The 22,541-nt window shown below is 33.5% G+C and overlaps 1 protein-coding gene across 1 annotated transcript; it reads right to left on the reverse strand.

Annotated features, from left to right (window-relative positions):
* Positions 1 to 16,091: 16,091 nt before the first annotated feature.
* On the reverse strand, positions 16,092 to 22,138 carry LOC120124770. Its single transcript, XM_039143348.1, has 4 exons — positions 22,109 to 22,138; positions 21,177 to 21,510; positions 16,683 to 16,783; positions 16,092 to 16,319 (listed from the first exon to the last, which is right to left on the reverse strand). The coding sequence occupies exons 1-4, from the start codon at positions 22,136 to 22,138 to the stop codon at positions 16,092 to 16,094; spliced, it is 693 nt and encodes a 230-aa protein (XP_038999279.1).
* Positions 22,139 to 22,541: the final 403 nt, after the last annotated feature.

Below are 22,541 nucleotides of genomic sequence, written 5' to 3' on the forward strand. Positions count from 1 at the left end.
TAAAAGGAAATAAAGATATGATATAGAAAATAAAAAGACGATAACGAATACCGATAGTCGGTAACTAATATTAAAGTAGGTGTCGCTGCCATTCAATAAAGACGAAAAAGAAGAGATAAACGGTACACCAATGAAAGAAAACTTGATTTTTAGGATTTAAAAGAAGTTAAATTTGTAGTCTCTTCTACCGCTTATTTTTAAAGTATTTAGTTTTCGATGTTATATATAAACTTTACAATCATTATATGTATATTAATTAAAATATTATTTTGGATCAACATAATAAAGATGTTAGTTAATTGAAAATTTTAAATGCATAATAAATAAAGTTATATTAATTAATTTAACAATTACATTATTCAAATTATTAACCATGAATATAACTCACGAAAATATGTAAAATTCACTCAATTTTATAGTAATATAAGTAAATCCCTCTCCTAAATATATTTTTACATGTATATTTTTTTGATTAATTTCGGATGATTATAAAATAATATATGTCCAGAATCTTTCTTAATCATTAACATTTAACGATATATTTTTATAAACATAACTGTTTAAATCTGATGCATAATAAAAATTTGAGGTTAATTTAATCTAGTGAAGAAGCAAAAATTTCTCATTTAAGCAACAAAATTGACAATATAATGCAGGAATTTGCATGAAACAAAGTAGGACCGAAACGATATATTAAAAATGCGGAGAAGCAATGGCATGCAGATTGGAAATATAAGAAAAGAGGAGGTGTTAAATGTATCTGACCAGAACTTGGGATCTATCAATTCAGTGTAAAACACCCATCAGCCGACCAATCACCTCAATTTCTGACCCTGACAAAATTTAACCCTCCTCTCCTCACTGTTCAATAAGCATGCGCGCCTATATAATTCTTAGACTGAATTTAAACATGCAAAAAAAAAAAAACAACAATAGTTTACTTGCAATTTTGGTTTGGTGAATTTTTTTTTATTTCTAGGATAAATAGAAAATAATATATATTTAAAAATAATTTTCAACCACGATTCTTTTACCAAAGTCGTTTGGGTCTTGTACAAATCATTTCAATTTCCAGGCTTTGCAGCTTTAAGGTTTGTGTAAGTCTAGTAAATTTAAGGGTATTTTTGCCATCAACGACTATATTAAAGAGCGATAGTTAAGACGACATCTTATAGATAAGGATTCAAATATGTTGATTAATTCTTCCCACAATTTGTAATATATTGAAAACAAATTATACAACTCTTTCAAATGTAAACATAGGGATCGCAACGGCTCGGATTAGAGTCCGGTTAATTTGACCAGATTAGAGTAAATTCGACCCGGCTCGACCCGATATATAATAAGGACTTAATTAAATAATAATAATAATTTTCTTTTAAAGAAATCATATTATTATCTCCAGGTCGGGTCGGATCGAAGTTTTTTCACCATCCACTTGAATTCAACCCGACCCGACCTCATCCCTTTAAAAAATTGGACCTTTCTCGAATTTGATTTTTTATTAAATTCGATCTTATCGAATCAAGTCGGATAAGAACCAATCGATTTTGAGTTATATTACCATCCCTATATAAACTCTCTCTATATATACGTTGAAATCGAGCTAACGAGGCTTTGGCTAGTTTCGAGTACCATGTGTGAATTTTAAGTAGGATTTGTAGTTGATTGAGTGAAATGTTTTAAATTAATCGAGTTGATGAATTTTATTTTATTTTTAAAATTTTATTCGATTTTTTAACCAGTTTCTAAAATATATGTTGAATTAAAGTTAAAATTTAGGAAAAAAAAATAAATAAGTTGAATTAAACATTTATCGACAAACTTACTAAATTTATAGTTAAAACATATAAATTAGAGAACAAGCATTTAGAGGCTACTTTCAAAGCAAAGACAAGAAACTTTAGCATAATAAACTAGATTTTATAATTTACTTGTTTAATATTTAAAGTTAATAAAACTTTTATTAAATCGAGAATTAATTATTGTCTAACTTAATTTATTTTATATATTCATGAAAAAGCTATTTGGTTTTGAGGGGAATTATAATTTGTTAATAGATTTTCTTGGGTACTTAAGTTATAAAATTTAAACTTAAATTGAATTTAAAAAATTAGATTATTTATTCAAATTGGTTTAAAATTTGAATAACTCGATTTGATTAATTTTGAAAATCTAAATTTTCAAGTTTTACTCAATTCAATTCTAAGTTCATATTTTATTCTAGTTTATGTCACATCATATCTGAATCTTGTCTAAAAATATTTTGATTGTAATTTTTAATAATTAATTCTTATGATATTTATTTAGAAATACATTATTTGTGTTTGTAATTTCAGAATGCAAATGTACATGAGAGAAAAAGAATCCAATTACATAATATAATTTACTTTTACTTTTAGATTGATTTAATCATTGAATGAGCCGCAATTGTTGATCTAGATTAAAAAGTAAAAATAAATTTCAACCAATTACATAACAGATGAAGCTGTGTTTAAGTTCAAGAAATTACGGTGGAGGTTTGGGGTGGTGGGGAAGAAGGGTAATTTTGGTAGTGTATTTATTTTATTTTATTAATTGTTTTTTTATTTATTTAGATAAAGAAAATAAAATTTATGGGGCCACGTAGCTTGTTTTATTGGTCAATATTTTTTAATTGTTTTAACGAGTTGTGATAGACAAGATAATAATTTACAGATAAGGGGATAAAATGTTTTGAAAAATAAATTATGAGATAATTCGATACAAATGGTATAATTCAAGGGTAACGAGGGCATTTAAGCCTAAAAAATAGATAATATTAATTATGGATGTTTTAATCATTGAATGAGTCGCAATTGTTTGGCTTAGGGATGTTTTCTTTTTTACTTGTAAAAGGGTCTGTAATTGTCACGTGTAATTTTTTCCTCCTATTAGAATTAGGAACGAGGCACATGACAATTCTTTTTTTTTTCAAGAAGAAAAAGAAAAGAAGCTACACTTATAAAATAATATTAAATTATTATAATTTTTTACAAGAAGTAAGTAAGGGTTGATTACAATGTAGAATCTGTTTATAATTTTTTAACCATTGACAATACATATATATCATTCAAAAGCAATACTCGAGCCTAGAACATCTAAAGAGAACCATATTCTCTTTAATCAATGAGACCATATGTGTGTATATATATATAGAACAATGCTTTTTTTAATTAATGAGACCATATGTGTGTGTATATATATACACCATACGGTCTATCACAACACTTGAAAAAAAGAAGGAAAATCAGCTAACTCCCGCACTCTTAATGAAATTGCAACCTCCCTATCAAACATAATGAAAATCAGCTTTCGAGTAACTAATTACAATAAGAATTAACACGAATCAAGTAATTTCAATTATTAAAGGATAATTGTTATCGTTAAAAGTCTTAGGTTCAAGCACATTATTTGTAAAGACGTTTGAGCGTTTATTGTTTGGGACCGACCACTTTTGTTTGGAACGGTTACTTCTACCATTGACTTCGTCTTGGTACACTCTTTTTCTTCCATACAGATTTAGATAAATTTTTTAACAAGTCTCATATTTGAGTTGCATTTTGTATGCGAGACTTATTAATTATATACAAAATACAGATTTCGAAAAAAAAATCATCCAGGATAATTAAAAAACACACTAAGAATTTAACTCTTTGCATGCATGATCAACGTTCAAACAACTTAATGGATCCATTATTAATAATTGAGTCACTCAGGTAGTTTAAAAGCTTTCCCATTGCCGACAAATATATGTAAAGCAATTAAATGATGGAAATGTGGATTATATTGTAGGACTAGGGAGCAATTAATGGAGTTTAGATCACGTTTTGTGAAATCTTGTGGTGGGACAAACGATCCAACGTTACATATCTATCTCGTCTAAATATTCAAACTATGACCAAGCCTTGAGCCTCAACCACACAATATCTATTTAGATTTGTGAGTGACGAATGGGGCACTAGTGACGCTGCTCTTGTCCTTTCCAACTTATTAATTTGTGAGCTTTTATATAAAATACAAGTGTTTTAAAATGTAGAATTTTCCTCAACCATTCATGTTAGATATAGCTGAATACTTACAAAATTATCTTTCATGAAAAAGCCTTTTAACTTAATTTTTTTTAAAGTCTACATTTAAATTCAAAAGAAGAAGGTTAAATTCGGGAGTTAATTACGAGGATGAGAGAAGATAAAAATTACCCCTACAATACCAAAAATTGATACCTTATTAAATTATTTGTTACCTCAAATCTTTAAAAGTTGCAAATTCAAATTTAGAATTTGATCTCTTGAAAGTGCAATATGAAGGAAAAATTAATCAATGGAGTGAACTTATTTGGAAAAAAAATACTTCGATTGATTTTCAACAGAAAAAAATTATTCATTCATTTTTTAAAGAAAGTATTATTTAATTAAAAATAATTAAACCTCGTGCCAAAAAGCTTAGTATTGACCAATAGAGAACTACTTTTGAGCTTTAGCCTTTCCTTGGAAGTTAACCATGTTGCAAGTCTGTTAACCCCCCAGACCCCTTTTTTTATTTCCTATGTTTGGACCAGAAGCAAAGAACTACATCACTTTATTTACAACACTTTAACATAAAAAGCAATCATCAAGCACTCAACCCCCCCCCCCCCCCCCCAACATGCTTTATCAACCCATACAAGCAAGTAAACTCATGCAAATGACATATAAGTAGTAAGTTAGAGCTAGAGTGTGTTACATCAGCCTCAAAGCTACCCAAACACCTCTTAAGCTTAATCTAGAACCAAGTATTCCTAGTTCTTATTCCTTGAGGGGTCTTTGCATCACTCTATGTTGAACCATGTATTTTGATATAACAATTGAAGGGAAAAATATTTTTAGATTTCATTGAATTTGCTCAAAGTTTTCAAAAATAATTCAAAGTCCATAAAACATGAACTTGAACACAAATTTTTTTTGGTAAGTAGTATCGATACCATTCTTAAAATATTGATACCATATGAACAATATCGATACTATTCTTGATAAGAGAAGTATCGATTCTCTCAGGGTAGTACCGATACTATCTACTATTTTTCAAGTTGTTCAAATCCTAGTAAGTAAAATTGGTGTCGATACTCTAGGAGTATAGATACTACTTTACATAGTAGTATTGATACCGTGAAACCCTAGTATCCATATTGCTCAAACCCAAGGTTACTAACGGCTAGTTTAATTAAAAATTATAAAGGAAGTAAAGATACATAGTACTATTTTGGGCAATTTTGTTTTGTAGAAAAAACAAGTCTCCAATGGCTCCTAACATCCTCCAACAGTTAGAAACAACTAAAAACACATTTCAACATATAAAAACATGTCAAGAACACTTGAAGAAGGTTACCACACCTATCTAACCAATCAAGATCAAGAGAAAAGCTTTTTTAATCTTTATTTTTCCTTTTCTCTTGAATACAAGTGTTTTGACCTTAATTGAAATTTTTTAGGATTCATTCTTGGGAGCTCAAATCTTGTATACACTTACCTTTAGAGGCCTCTCTTGTTTAAAAAGGAGTAGTTCTAGTTTAGCCTTTGAAAAACTAGGGAAATTGTAAAGGTTACTCTTGGGCCTAGAAAAAGAAATAATAAATTAGTGAATTTGTTAGAAATCCTTAGTGTGGAGCTAAGGTAGATGATGTAAACTTCATTGAAGAAGTTGAACCACTATAAATTATTGTGTGAATTTTCTTATCCTTTCTCTTCTACACCCGAATTTTTCGAAAGGAAAATTTGCCCCATGTTGGCACTTTTTCGGTTGTTCAAAGAGCCTAAAAAATTTGAACAATTGGTATCATAGTGAGTCATAATCAATGGTTTAACAACATTGTAAAGATTCTAATAGTGCTATATCAATTTCAGTTTTAATTGAGAATATGACTTTGACCTCTGGCTCGTACTACCTCGAGGATTCTCACATTATCACAAGGCCTCCCTATTTCAATGGTGCCAACTACTCCTATTGGAAGAATAGGATGATATTGTTCATTCAAGCTACCGATCTTTTGGTTAGGGATACAATCATCGACGGTTCTCCCACCCCCTAAGAAATCGATCGAAGTAGACAAATAAGATAGAAAGTTCACCCAACTCAATGCCAAAGCCATGCACATAATCTTTTGTTCTCTTGGATTGAAAGAATATTGTAGAGTATCTTCATGCTCTAATGCTAAGGAGATTTGGGGAAAATTGGAGGTGACCCATGAAGGGACAAGCCAAATGAAGAAGTCCAAGATTAGCATTCTTACTCTCAACTACGAAAACTTCAAAATAAAGCCCAATGAATGCATAAAGATGATGCATGATTGGTTCACTTCCATCAATAATGAACTTAAGATTTTTTGGAAGGTTTATCCCAATGAAGAAGTAGTGAGAGAGATGTTTTTTCCTTGCCAGTGTTTTGGAAAGAAAAAACTAACACTAACAAAGAAGACAAAGACTTGGAGTTGCTCACTCTCGATGAGCTTATCTGTTCATTGCTCATACATGAGATGAGGCTCCAAAGGAAGCAAGAAGAAGAAGAAGAAAAGAACGAGAAGAAGAATGACTCGAGCAATCAAGATTCAAGAAGAAGAAGAAGAATCACCTTTAAGTCCACCATTAAGAGTAATCAAGATTCAAGTAAAGAGGTGAACAAAGAAGAAGAGATGACCAATCTCTTCAAAAGATTCATGACTTCAAAAGATGAGAAGCATGACTCGAGCAAGAATAAGGGTCCCTCGGTGTGCTTTGAATGCCAAAGAATGGGACATGTAAAGTATGATTATCCCCTCCTAATGAAAAAATTATCAAGAAAAAAGGCATTTGTGTTGGAGTGATGAAGATAACTTTAATAATGAAGACGAAGTAGTCAATCTTTTCCCCATGGCTATTCAATTATATTAATGATAACTTCTAACTCTAGTGAATTAAATTCCTTTTCTTTTCATTTAAAGAGTTACAAGATGCCTATGATGAATTGTATATGGAATTTGAGATCATGAGTTCCAAATATAAGAAATTGATTTCTAAGTTCAAAAATGAAAATAATTGTATTTTTGAAACCAAAATCATATTTTAAAAAACAAAATTAAGTTTTGTGAAAAGAATTTAAGATTTCAAAAGTAAAAATTAAAGATTTGAAAAAAAATTGATTTAAAAGTTAAGCTTAAATTCTTAACGAAAGACAAATAAATCATTTTAAACAATTCATCTAATTCATTAATGGAAAAATGCTCACATTTCCATTATCATGGTCACAATATACATACTTTTCATATAAGAAAATAAAACATTTTAAAATTAGAAAAGTATGAGTTCCCTTGGAAACTAGAGACATTGAAACTAACCCACTAGGATCCAAAGCAATTTGGATACCGAAATCCAAATGAATGTCTCTTGCAGGTGTATTGGAGCGATAATGATAAATGTAAATAATTTTAAATGCTCTAGTCTTACAAAAGAAAAATGAGTAACCTCTAATATTAATTTTTTTTTGTATATTGGTTTCCTATTTTTTTTTATGCTTGTATGAGTGTTGAGCATGAATGATTACTTTGTTATCTCATGTATGTTGAAAATATGTTATGTTTAACATTTTTTAAATGTTTTTATCAATGTTTTAGTCCATCATAACGATTTTTGATCAAGTTATGTTTTTTATGTTTTAATTGTTTTATCTTGACCTTAATATGGATGTTTATACATATGTTCTTTATTGCCTATGATATATCTCTAACAATTGATATCTATATCCAATGCATAACATTATGTAATGCTTTATGCATATGAGTTTTAATTACTTATCTCTAATTATTGCATAAAATATGATAAACTTTGATTTATTAAATTTCATGTTTTACTAATATGTTTGTTTATTTTTATTTGAAATTCAATATCTTTTAAGTGTTAATGTTTTTGTGTCAATTTTTTTTCGTGGAATGCTTTTATTGAGAGGGAGCTTCAAATTTTTCAAATGATTTTATATTCAATTTTTTATTTATTTTCCATTGTTATTTTGAACTTAAATGTTTTAATTATTTTTTATATAACAAAAAGGGTGAGAACTAAGGTTGAAAAATTCAATTTCTAAAAAAATGGAGAACTTAAGTATTTTTCAAATATTTTTTCTTTTTCAAGAAATGTTTTGCAGATGGGGAGTTTGCCAAAAACTATTTTCCCCAAAAGTTTTATTATATAGAAAAGACAGAGATTGTTGAACCATGTATTTTAATATAATAATTTAAGGGAAAAATATTTTTGGACTTAATTAAATTTGTTCAAAGTTTTCAAAAATAATTTAAAGTTCATAAAACCTGAATTTGAACACAAAATAGTTTTATGGGTAAGCAGTATTGATATTATTATTACAGTATCGATAATGTATGAATAGTACTATATTGTTCTTGTAGTACCAATACCAAAGGTAAGCGAAGTATCGATACTCTTATGGTAGTATCGATACTACCTATTGTTTTTCAAGTTGTTTAAATTCCAGTAAGTAAAATTGGTACTGATACTCTAAGAGTTTCAATACTACTATAGACAATAGTATCAATAAATATCAAACCCAATGATCACTAACAATTAGTTTATTTAAAAATTATAAAGAAAGTACCAATACCCTTTAAGAAGTATTGATACTCCATGTTATGCTAGTTTATTTAACAATTATAAAGAAAATACCAATACCATTTTAAGTAGTATTGATACTCCATGTTCTGGGTAATTTTGATTTGCAGTAAAATAAGTCTCCAACGACTCCAAACATCCTCCAACGGTTAGAAATGGCCACAAACACATTTCATGTATAAGAACATGTCAAAGACACTTGAAGAAGGTTACAACACATATTCAGGTAATCAAGATCAAGAGAACAACTCTTTTACTCTTTATTTTTCCTTTTCTCTTGTACGTAAATGTTTTGAGGTTAATTGAAAATATTTAGGATTCATTCTTGTGAGATTAAATCTTGTAAATATCTACCTTTAGATGTTTCTTTTGTTTACATTCTTTATCCTTTATAAAAAGGGAGTGATTCTTGTTTAGCCTTTGAAAAACTAGGGAAATCGTAAAGGTTACTCTTGAGCCTAGAAAAAAAAAACAAATTAGTGAATTTGATAAAAATCCTTAGTGTGGAGCTAAGGCAGAGGATGTAGACTCTATTGAAGAAGTTCAACCACTATAAATCATTATACAAATTTTCTAATTTTTTTCCCTTCCACACTTAAATTTTTCAAAAGACCAATTCAACCCCTCTTAGCACTTTTTCAGTTGTTCAAAGAGCCTTAAAAATCCTAATAATTCATATTTGAGAGGGCCACAATCAAAGGTTTAACGACCTTGTAAAGATCCTAGAAGTTCTTTATCAATTTCAACTTCAACTGAGAAGATGACATTTATCTCCGACTCGTACTACCTCGAGGATTCTCACTCCATCACATGGCCTCCCTACTTCAATGGTGTCAAATACTCCCATTGAAAGAATATGATGATGATGTTCATTCAAGCCACCGACCTTTTGGTTTGGGATGTAATCATCGACGGTTCTCCTACTCCTCCTAGAAATCGATCAAAGTGGACAAATAAAGTATAGTATCATCATGATCTAATGCTAAGTAGATTTTGGACAAATTGAATGTGACCCATAAAGGAACCAGCCAAGTGAATCAGTCTAAGATTGACATTATCACTCTTAACTATGAGAAATTCAAAATAAACCCCGATGAAGACATAAACATGATATCTGACTGATCACTTCCATCATCAATGAGCTGAAGAGTTTCAGGAAGGTTTATTCCAATAAAAAAATAGTAGGAAAGATTTTCTTGCCAATGTCTTGGGAAAGAAAGACTACTGCCATCGAATAAGCCAAAGGCTTATACTTGCTCACTCTTGATGAACTTAACAGTTTGTTACTCACCCATGAGATAAGGCTCCAAAAGAAGAAAGCATAAAAAAAGAACAAGAAAAATAATAAGGTATGAATGCCTTCAAGTCCACCATTGAGAGTAATCAAGACTTAAGTGAAGATTTGGATGAAGAAAAAGAGATGACCAAGATCTTCAAAAGTTGGGAAGAATGAATCGAACAAGGAAAATGGTCCCTCGGTGTGCTTTAAATGCCAAAGAATGGGACATGTGAGCTATGATTATCCCCTCTTAAAGAAGAATGGATTAATAAAAAGAAGGAATTTGTGGCTTCTTGGAGTTATGAAGACAACTCCAATGATGAAGATGAAGTAGTCGATCTTTGCCTGGTGGTTATTCAACAAGATTCTCTGGTAACTTCTAACTCTAGTGAACTAAATTTTTATTCTTTTAAAGAGTTACAAGATTTCTATGATAAATTGTATTTGGAATTTTAGACCATGAATTCCAAATATAAGAATTTGATTTCTAAATTCAAAAATGAAAATGATTATATTTTAAAAGCAAAATTGGATTTTGTAAAACAAAATGAAGTTTTGAGAAAAGATTTTGAGCTTTCAAAAATCAAAATTGTAGATTTAGAAAAAGAAAATCGTGATTTAAAAGTTAAGCTTGAATGCTTAACGAAAGAAAAAAATCATTTTAAACAATTCATCTAATTCAATAACAGTAAAATGCTCACATTATCATTATCGTGGTCATAATGTACATACTTGTCCTATTAAGAAAATAAATCATTTTAAAATTAGACAAGTATGGGCTTCCTTGCGAACTAGAGACATTGAAACTAACCCTCTAGGACCTAAAGCAAAATGGGCACCGAAATCCAAATGAATGTCTCTTGTAGGTTATTGGAGAAGTGATGATAAATGTAAATAATTTTCAATGCTCTAGTCATACAAAAGAAGAATGAGCCTCTAATCTTAATTTTTTATTTATTTTGTATATTGGTTGTCTAATGATTTTATGCATGTATGAGTGTTGAGCATGAATGATTACTTATTGGTTGTTATATCATGTAAGTTGAAAACATGTTATAATGAACATTGATTTTAAATATATCAAAGTTTTAGTTCATCATAATGATTTTTGGTCAAATTATATTTTTTTTATGTTTTATTTTTTATCTTGACATTAATTTGGGTGTTTATGCATATGTTCTTTATTGCCTATAATATCTCTTTAACAATTGATAACTATATTTAATGCATAACATTATGTAATGCTTTATGCATGTGAGTTTTAATGACTTGTTACTAATTATTGCATAAAGTATGATGGACTTGGATTTATTGAATTTCATGTGTTACTAACATGTTTGTTCATCTTTGTTGAAATTCAATATCTTTTAAGTGTTAAAGTTTTTGTGTCAAATTTTTTCGTGGAATGCTTTTATTGAAGGGGACCTTTAAAATTTTCAAATGATTTATTGTAAAAAAAATTATTTAATCTCCATTGTTATTTTGAACCTAAAAGTTTGAACTATTTTTGATAAAAAAAAAAGGGGGCTTAAATAGTTTTCAGTATTTTCTCTTTTTCAAGAAATGTTTTACTATGGTGGACTTCTGCAAAAAAAATCAAAAGTTTTGTTATATCAAAATAGGGGAGATTGTTGAACCATATATTTTGATATAATAATTTAAAGGCAAAATGTTTTTGGACTTAATTGAATTTGTTCACAGTTTTTAAAAATATTATAAAGTTCATAAAACCTAATTTTGAACAAAAAAATAGTTTTAAGGGTAAGTAGTATTGATACTATTCTTACAGTATAAATACCACATAAATAGTACAATTATTGTTCTTGCAGTACTGATGTAAAAGGTGAGAGAAATATTGATACTTTCATGGTAGTATCGATACTACCTATTTTTTTTCAAGTTGTACAAATTTCAGTAAGAAAAATTAGAACAAATACTTTAGAAGTATCGATACTACTTTATATAATAGTATAGATACCATGAAACCATAGTATCAATACTGGCCAAGACCAACAGTACTAACAGTTGGTTTATTTAAAAATTATAAAGGAAGTATGATACTCCTTTATGCAATATCAGTATTTCCTATTCTGGGTAGTTCTGCTTTGCAAAAAAAATATGTCACATGCCAATTTAGGGGATGAAATTTTATTAGAATTAATTTTGGGGTTTTAATTGAAATTTTAGTTAAATTCAGGGACCAAAGTGAATATTTAATTAAATTTAGAAAAAAACTCAAGGACCCATGGTATTATTTTTTCCATTTTCTAAATGTGTTAGGTTATAAATTCCCAAAACTAAAACTTTCTATTCCTGGAAACCCCAAATCTCCCTCCCATATTTTATTTTTTGGCAACTTTTACCTAAGAAGCTTCAACTGTCGTTTTGCTATCGATCGAAGCTCCTTTTTTTTGACACCTCCCATACCTTCGTGATCATTGTGTTTTTCTCATTCCACTGGTGTTCATATTTTCATTGTTGCAACCACAATATAGAAGGGTGAGGAATAATTTTTTTGACGTTTTAAAATTGAACTTTTAGTCATTCACCGACGTGAATCGAGCTTGGTAAGTGTCTCTAAACCCCTTAAAATAATTTTAGAAATTTTTTAACCCAAACGCCACTGATCGTACCCTATGCGTCACCGCTTCCCGTGGGGCTTATCCACCGCCTAGTGGATTTTTTGGGAATGGGTCAATACGAGCCGCTGACCCGCATCCAATTGGACTGTCTGACTCGATTCGTATGACTCGTCTAACCAAAATCGCTTCATCCTAAAATGGTCCAATCGAACCTGACTGAATTGGTCTAATTGAACCAGATCGAACTAGTCTGGTCGAGCCAAGTTGCACCATGTCGAGTCGAGTCATTGATTGACGACCATTGATCGTTTACTTTTAACCACTTCCATTGACCATTGAGGAACATTGATTTTTTTTAAAACCACCATCTTGAATTTTTTGACGTCTTGAGTTTGTTGTTGCGGTCAATTCCACTAAATTGTAACCCGAAAGCTCCAAAGTATGCCTGTTAAACTAAAAATGGTTAGTAATTTTAGGTTTTTTACATGATTATTTGGGTATTGAATATAAAATTGATTTGAGAATATTTTTTCATAAGGGTAATCGTGTTTCCCCTAATTGAAGATCGATTAGATCTGGCATTTCCCATCCAGCAGATACGTATGATCCATGTGCTACTAAAGCTACTAATAGGTTTTCTTAAATTGCTTAAGTAAAGTTTATTATTTATTAGATTAGGATTTTCATACAGTTCTTCCTATTCATAAGGTCTAGTACCGTCGTTGATCGTGATAGGTAGACTCAGCAGTAAGCTACCCTATTAGACTTCTGATTGCTTGTAAATGTATATGTTAAGGCAAGCAAATCTATGCAAGTATACATAATCGATTCAAGTAATATAGGGTAAGTGAGTATCGTCTCCACAGGGATTGGTCGAGAAATATATTTTCACCACAACTAGAACTAGTATCCCCAAACTAAGTCCTACTAAGTGTCAGCTTAAGAACAAATATTGATAAAACAAAGAGTGATTTAACGATTGCAGGAAAGTTTGGTCGAGGTAAAATAAGTATGCAGAATGCTAAAATAAAACAAAACAAGTGTTGATATAATGCAAACAACCTCACCTATTCAGACGTATCATAGAGCACTTATGCTAAACTTTTGCTTTGACAACAATTATTATGAGTCTAGAAAGAATTATTATGACTTGCTAAAGCTGCCTGATAGGATTACTAGGTATTCTAAGACGGTTGCTATGGTAATACTCCTAAGCGTTAACTACAACCCTTGGTGTGTCAAACTGTTGTTGTAGGAATACCTCTCAGCGTTAACTATAACCCTTGGTGTGTCAAACTGTTGTTTTAGGAATACCTCTTAGCGTAAACTATAGGCGTTGTCTATCCTACTCCAGCGTTTATCCCTTTTAGTCATTTGAAACTCACTCCTAATCTCTAAGGTAACAAGTTAGAACTTCACCATCCCGGATTCATTCCATTGCTCACGTAGATCTATCTTAATTCTCTCAAATTTAAGAATCACTATCTAGACAAAAAGTTATCTCTCGATGCTCTTATATTGCCAAGACATGTTTTACCAAGACCCAGGAGATCTCTTGATGCTCTTACAGCGTAAGGTAAAATATTTAAACGATGAGCAAAACAGTTAATAGCAAACATAATTCATCATTCATAAAACATAAAAAAATATTGTTCAGACAAAATAAAGTTTAACATCAAGTAAGACAGTCATGATGCTATCAAAAATCATCCAAGATTTAACATTTAATACAACCCTAAGTAGATAAAGAGTTAAAAACAAAGGAAGAACGACCCCCAAAACTGGGGGCTCTGTCGCAAAGATTTTGATCAGCACTGCGCCTGCCTTGGTGATCAGCCTCTCTCGAGACCGGATCACCGTTCTGCTAAAGTCTGACCATGGAGGAAACCAAGGAAGGTCGATGGGTAAACGGTGAAGAAGCACTTCAGTTGCTCACTCATGCCTTGGATAAAGCTCTTCTCTCTTCTTACTTGCCTCTTTTTTTAGCAACTACAATTGGTTATTTATAAGGAAAGATATCCTAGGGTTGTGCATGCTTTTGGAGTTTCCGTAAATAACTGTTATTAAATGTCCATACTTAAAAAGGAAAGGCGGTTGGCGGCTGTCAGAATAATTAAGGCTTGCTTGCACATGAAGTATGTCATCCATTTGGCGTGTGACATACGCGGTTTCGTCACACCTGCTTCAAACTTATTTAGATAAACCTTGCCTCTGCGAGATAAATCTTCTCCTCACGTTCCCATTTGTTCCATTGGCCTTTGTAAATTTACGTTGTCACGACTGAAATATTCTTTCTCTGTAAGTTTCCTGCACAAACACAACCCAAACAACCCTTTCTCCTCAACAGCATCAGTCAAACCAAATAAATTTTGCCTAAGCAAAACTTATCCACCACATGCTAACATAACCTATATGCAAGTAAATGCAACTAAAATGTTGTGCATACTTTGTTTAGACGAGCAATAACTTAAGTGAAAAGACTGGAAATTGAGTCTTCAAAATTGTCATGGCAAAGCAGTATTAAGAAAATCATATGGTTTGAGATTTCATCCCTCAGCAAAAATGTTTGGCCTCAACATGTTCGACAGTCATATCAGTCAAGTCCATTCCCTAGTCAGGCTTCTTTGCTATAATGTGTGTGATTGTAACCAACCTATCCATAAAGGTAATTAGAAAACTTAAGTAATAACTTCTGGTTTGTTAAGGCAACAAATTATTTGTCAGGCTTGGTTTATACTCCTAGTTATTTATCAACTTTTTATTCTCTTTTTTATATAGGGGAGTCAACTCATCACACCTACCGTTCCACACTCTAGGTGAAAATGAGTATACCTTCCACCCCCAAGCTAGTCAGACAGAGTCATCCTGTGACTATTTTCATTTACTCATATGCCTTGGCTACTCTTAATTTCTTATGGAGTTTTTCTATTTATGCCTTTGCACAGAGGAGTGTCACTTTTTTATTTTTCAAGTTTTTAAACACTAAGGAGTTTTTACTTTACCTTTAAAATATTTTTGAAGTCTCGACAAGCAGAAAGTTCTTTTCCAAAAATTTTACAGATTACCTGAAGAAAAGACAACCTACAATTGTGTTTATAAATTTTAAAGAATCAGACCTAGGGTTGGTTCTCTTCTTTAGACAGTCTTAACAATAATTCTGGCCTAGGCAATCAAATTATGCATTCATCATCGAGCATCCCTAATTCATTCCTAAAAATAATCTTAACCTGCTTATGTCATGACAACGAAAATTTTCAACCAATTATCATCAACCGCTTTTTAACAAAGCATGGCAAAATATGGTATAATACCTCCCCCAAACTTGAGGGATGCATTGTCCTCAATGCATGAAAACTAAAACTACATGATGCTATATGCATATGTAAAAAAAATGAAAACTAAAATGGAAACTCACTGTGGTGGGGTGACTTGACTGGACGCCCTCGTTCGGTGTCGCTTGGGAGGAGAGGGACTCTCTGATCCCGTGTCTACTACTGCTATTGTTGAGGGAGATAGTTGAATTATATGACATGTCGTTCTCTTGTAGTGCTTCTTGCTAGTCGAGTCGCGTGCTGGAGTTGACTACTCGGTAGTAGGAGTTGGTTGTGCTGAAACTGGCACTGGACTAGAATCTGCTGCTGGGACCAGTATTGCTTGACTGACAGGGGACTGTATAGGACCGTGCTCAGGTTGCTTCGATGCTGGAGTAAAAGCTTCATTGGGGAAGAAGTTAGGTGGCCCATCTTGACTGCTCTCGGAGGTGGAAAAGGAAGAGGAGCTGAGGAACTCTTCTGTGTTGCCTTGGCCTTCCTATGGTATGGGTGGGACATGGGTTGCGAGTGGTGGCACATCAATGGGCACTCCTAGGGGAACTTCTGGAGGGACATACGATGTCGAGGCATGGAATGTGCTGCCGCCCGCATTGTATTTGAGGATGACACTGGGAAAGGTCGACAGTCTGGTGTTAGTGTTCGGGAGCAACTCCTTGAAGAAGGCGTTGAGTTGCATATTCCTAGCCTTGACATACTCGAAGTAAATTTCCATGTGGTCCTTCAGGCGTCCGTTTTTGTCACGTTTTTTCGAGTATGCTGAAGGGGAAAATCAAAGAAGCTTCATTCGGACGTACACTGTGTGGTTGGACGGGTCTTCGAGATGGGCATAGAACTCTCTTACCATAGCCGGTGCTACAGATTTGGGATGGTGAGCACACTTTTCCCAGTTGTGTTTCTTTATCACGTCCATCACCTCAGGTCCAAACGGTTCTTCATCCTCGGCTGTAAAGACAAACCCATCTTCCAAATATACTTAGCGTTTTTAAGGATTTTAAAGCATGCTTCTGCTTTGGCTGTTTGGAAACGTTCGAAACTCTGTGTTGAGGCTGGGGCTTTCCTTGATCTTACCATTGTACTTGGTTGAAATCAGTGGTGGCGATGGGGAGGAATTCGTTGAGAGAAAGAAAATTTTTCTTGTTTGGTAGAGAGAGAATGAGGCACAATGAAGACGAAGAAGTTGGGCAGTTTGTTTCTTTGGAAAGTAATGGGTGGTTTCAGGGTAGTTTTGTCATTCCACTGAGGGAAAAGATTTTTGCATTTAATGAGAAATATATGATTGGACATAAAGTGGGGGAAAAGATCTCTTTCCCTCTTTATTATACCGCCAAAACCATGCACCATAGGGTTTATTTTTCTTTTCATGCATGCTCCAACTCCCCATGCTGCCACGTTTGATGTGTATGCCTGCAATAAATAAAAAAAATAAAATAAAACGAATAATGAAAGTAGAAAATAACTTAATTTATTTATGTACATAATTTAAATTTTCGTTGCCTAGGCAACGAATTTTGTTCAAGTAAATAAAGTAAACTCTTGGGCTTCATGTGGCAACGATGTCAGTTTGTCGCGCATGATTGGGGCTCCTTTGTACTCCTTGAGTCTCTGCTCGTTCACCTTGAAGATGGAACCATCGTTTTGGTTATGGATTTCAATTACTCCATTATTATGGACTTGGTGTACTATGAATGGTCCTGACTATCTTGATTTTAACTTGCCTGGGAATAACTTAAGACGAGAATTGTAGAGCAATACTTGTTGTCCATAATTGAATTGCCTCGGCGATATTTTTCTGTCATGCCATCATTTTGTTTTCTCCTTGTATAGGCAGGCATTCTCGTATGCGTGTGCTCTGAATTCATCCATTTCGTTCAGTTCCAAGAGTCTTCTTTCTCCAGTAAGCTGAGTATCCATGTTTAGCTTTTTGATGGCCCAATATGCTCTATGTTCGAGTTCAATAGACAGATAACATTCTTTTCCATAGACCAGTTTGAACGGTGATATTCCCAATGGTGTCTTGAATGTTGTGCGATAGGCCCATAGTGCTTCATCTAGCTTCAGTCTCCAGTCCTTTCGACTCGGATTGACCACTTTCTCTAGAATCTATTTAATTTCCCAGTTAGAAACTTCAGCTTGTCCATTCGTTTTAGGGTGATACGCCATAGCAATCCTATGTCGTACTCCATATCGCTTTAGTGCCTTGTCAATCAATTTATTGTTAAACTGCGTGCCTTCATCGCTAATGATAGCTCGTGATGTTCTAAATCGGGTGAATATATTTTTGTGCAAAAATTTTAACACCGTCTTGGAATCATTCTTAGGTGTTGCGATGGCCTCAACCCACTTTGATACATAATCTACTGCCAAGAGAATGTACAAATCCCCAAAAGATGTGGGAAAAGTCCCATGAAGTCTATTCCCCAAACGTCAAAGAATTTAATTTCCAGAATATTTTGCCATGGCATTTCATGCCTTTTTTATATGTTTCTTGTCTGTTGGCATCTATCACATGACTTATAGAATTCATGTGCATCTTTGAACAAGGTTGGCCAATAAAATCCGGACTGAAGCACTTTAGCTGCTGTCCTCATTCCACCAAAATGCCCTCCATATGGTGACGAGTGGCATTGGTGTAGAATATTTTTATGTTCTTCTTTTGGAATACATTTTCGGATTATTTGATTTCCGCATTGCTTGAATAGGAACGTTTCATCCCAGTAGTAATGTCGCACATCATGTTGAAACTTCTTTCTGCCCTGGCTAGATAAATCAGGAGGAACAATACCACTAACAAGAAAGTTAACTATGTCCGCATACCACGGCGCAACCGTGACAAATAATATTTTCTCATCAGGGAAATCTTCTTCAATTTTTGTTATGTCAGGACAATCATGTTTGTTATCTAACCTAGACAAATGGTACGCCACTTGATTCTCTATACCTTTTCTATCATTAATTTTTAAATATAATTCTTGCAGTAATAATATCCATCGAATTAGTCTAAGCTTTGCATCTTTTTTATTAATCAGATATTTAATGGCAGAGTGATTTGTATGCACAATTACCTTAGTGCCTAATAAGTATGGCCTAAACTTATCGAATGAAAATACTACTGCTAAGAGTTCTTTTTCAGTGGTGGTATAGTTTACTCGTGCATCATTAAGAGTACGGCTCACATAGTATATGACATGAAAGATTTTACTTTTTCGTTACCCTAGCAAAGCTCCGACTGCATAGTCACTTGCGTCGCACATGAGCTCAAAAGGTTCGCCAGTCTGGTGGGATAGCGATTGGTGCTGTCGAAAGTTTTTTCTTCAAATCTGTGAAGGCATTCAAACAGTCATTAGTAAATTCAAATGGATGATTTTGTTGAAGAAAAAGATATAAGGGTTTAGAGATTTGAGAAAAATCTTTTATGAAACCGCTTGTAGAAGCCTGCATGTCCAAGAAAACTGCGTACACCTCGCACATTGGTGGGTAGGAGAAGGTTTGCATTCACGTCCACCTTGTCTTTATCGATTTTGATGCCTCGACATGAAATTTTGTGACCCAACATTATTCCCTTTGTTACCATAAAATGGAATTTGTCCCAATTCAGCACTAGGTTGGCTTCTTCACATTGTTTCAGTACATTGGATAGATTGCTGAGACATCGGTCAAAATCATCACCCGAGATGGAGAAGTCATCCATGAATATGTCCATGCATTCTTCCACCATATTTTAAAAGATTACCATAATGCATCTTTGAAATGTAGCTGGAGCATTACACAGTCCAAACAACATTCGTCTAAATGTATAGGTACCATACGACCATGTGAAAGTGGTTTTTTCTTGATCCTCCGGTGCTGTGGCTATTTGGTTATACCCTGAGTATCCATCGAGGAAGCAGTAAAATGCTTTTTCTGCTAACCTATCAAGCATTTGGTCGATGAAAGGGAGGGGGAAATGGTCTTTCTTTGTGGCTTTGTTGAGCTTCCTGTAATCCATGCATATGCGCCAGCCCGTGACTGTTCTTGTGGTGAGGAGTTCGTCATTTTTGCTTTTAATCACGGTCACACCACCCTTCTTTGGCACACACTGCACCGAGCTAACCCATGAACTATCGGATATAGGATATATTACTTCTGCATCCAACAATTTTATAATTTCCTTCATGACTACTTTCTTAATGGCTGGATTGAGCCTTCTTTGGGGTTCCACCAAATGCTATAGCTATCTTCGAGATTGATTTTGTGCATGCATATGGTCAGACTGATTCCCTTCAAGTCTGCCATTGTCCATCCGAGAGCTTTTCTGTGCTGTGACAAAACATTCAACAAACTATTATCTTATTCATAGGTTAGGTTGTCAGAAATTATCACTGGCAGAGTTTCATCAACTCCTAGATAGGCATACTTCAAGTGTGATGGCAAAATTTTAAGTTCCAGTTTTGGTGTATATTGTAAGGATGACTCTTGAGACTTAATTTCATCATAATCTAAGGGTTCAAATTTCATACCTGATCTACTATAAAGAAGTCTCGATTGATCATGTATCTTTCATCCGTATCGTGCATTGGTATTGTTTTCAGGGCGTTCATTATTCAAATTTCCATTGTCTGGGCCATGATTTTCTGGATCGTCTTCTGAAAATAATTTGCTTGGGCCAAAAGTGTATTGTTCGTACATTTTATATGTAGGGTCATGGTACAAAGCGATGTATTCATCGAGTCTTAAAGATTCGCCTCATCCAAGGAATGTCTTCTCATTTACTTCTCTAATGCATTGTCACTCTTCTGAATTGTCCACATATTGCATGGAGTTGAATACATTGATGGTGATACTTTGCTCTCCTACTCGCATTGTGAACTCTCAATTTTCACAATCTATTAGGATTCTCATAGTGGCTAAAAAGGGTCGTCCCAGAATGATCGGGGCATTTTATCGGCTTCGCAATCCAGGATGAGGAAATCAACTAGAAATACGAATTTATCCACCTTTACTATGACATCTTTTATTATGTCCTCTGGCCGCACATATGACCGATCGGCTACTTGTAAGATGACTGAGGTTGGACAGGCGTGATACCTATCTAGTTTCATAAATATGGAATTTGGTATCAAGTTCACACTTGATCCCAAATCAACAAGAGCTCATCCTATGAAGTCATTACCAATTGAGCATGGTATTATAAAGCTGTCAGGGTCTTTTTGCTTTGGTGGGAGTTTGCTCAATGCTGAACAGATTTTTGTTGTCGTGGCAACACATTCTACCTTTTGTTTCTTTTTAACAATGTCTTTAAGAAACTTGGCATAGGAAGACATTTTCTCGATGGCTTCTAGCAAGGGTACATTGATACACAATTGATCCAGAACGTCAATGAGTTTCTTGAACTGGATATCATCATCATGCTTCTTCAACCGTTGAGGGAATGGTGGTGAAGGTCTCACATTATCTTCTAATATTGCTAAAAAATCTCTGGCCTTAACCATGAATTTCTCATTGTTTGTACGATGCCTTTCTGAGCCTTCAGTTCTTTCCTTTTCTTCAGGTGCTTTCTCTCGTTCAACATCTTCAACTCGATCCTCTGGTTGTGTTATCCCATGGCGAGGATTGTTAAGGTGTTCTCCCCTAAACTTGTCATATTGGTTGACATGTTTTCCACTCCTTAGTGTAAGAACATTGCATTGTTCCTTCCCATAATGTTTAGTGATCTTCGTATCACTAGGGAGATTTCCTTGTGGGCGAGAATGTAGTGATGTAGCAATTTGTCCCACTTGATTCTCCAATTCTCTTAGGGATGAACTATGGCCTTGCAAAAGTTTTGCTTGGCTTTGTAACAAGTTTCCTTGATTTTTAATTATTATAGAATATTCATGTATCAAGTTCTTTGTGGAGGCCATGAAATCTTTCGTCGAGGCCATGAAATATTTCGTCGAGGCCATAAATTCCTGCAATGACAAATCCAAGGAATTAGTATTGGAATTTGTATTAGAGGAAGAAGCTATACCTTTATTGTTTTGCCATGGTTGTTGATGATGCTGATTCTGAATATGTTGATGGTCAGAATCATTTTGTTGTGGCATGTAATTTGTCGTTTCCTTGATTACTCCATGAAAAATTTGGGTGTTGTCTCCAACCAGGATTGTACGTGTTTGAATAGGTATTATTGTTGCTCCGATTGTAGTTGCCAACGAAATTGGTCGACTCATGGTTTTCCGGGCATTCAATCTCATGATGGTTGCCATGATAAAATAAGCATGCGTTATTGGTCACTTTGACTTCTCTTACCTCATTAGGATGTTGCAAATGTTTCAACATATTGGTTATGGCAGAAAGTTGAGTTGCTACCAAATCCTTACCCTCTAATTCATATGCTCCAGATGTTTTTCTGCCGGTCCCCAATCTTGTATTTGGAAATTGATAATCATTATTTGTTATCCTATCGAGGATGTCAAAAGCTTCCTCCGGTGATTTGCCCAGTAAGGTGCCATTTGCTGAGGCATCTAGCATCATTCGAGTTGGTGCATTGACTCTGTTGTAAAACATCACCACTTGCATCCAATCATGAAAGCCATGGTTAATACATTTGCGAAGTAGGCTTTTGTACCTATCCCAGCATTCATACATTGATTCATAATCTCCTTGCTGAAAACTAGCAATGTCATTGCGAAGCTGTGTATTCATATTGGGCGGATTATATCGGAGTAGGAAACTTTTGCAT

This window comes from Hibiscus syriacus, unplaced genomic scaffold (assembly GCF_006381635.1).
Source record: "Hibiscus syriacus cultivar Baekdansim isolate YM2019G1 unplaced genomic scaffold, ASM638163v2 tig00110429_pilon, whole genome shotgun sequence".
Taxonomy (NCBI): Eukaryota; Viridiplantae; Streptophyta; class Magnoliopsida; order Malvales; family Malvaceae; genus Hibiscus; species Hibiscus syriacus.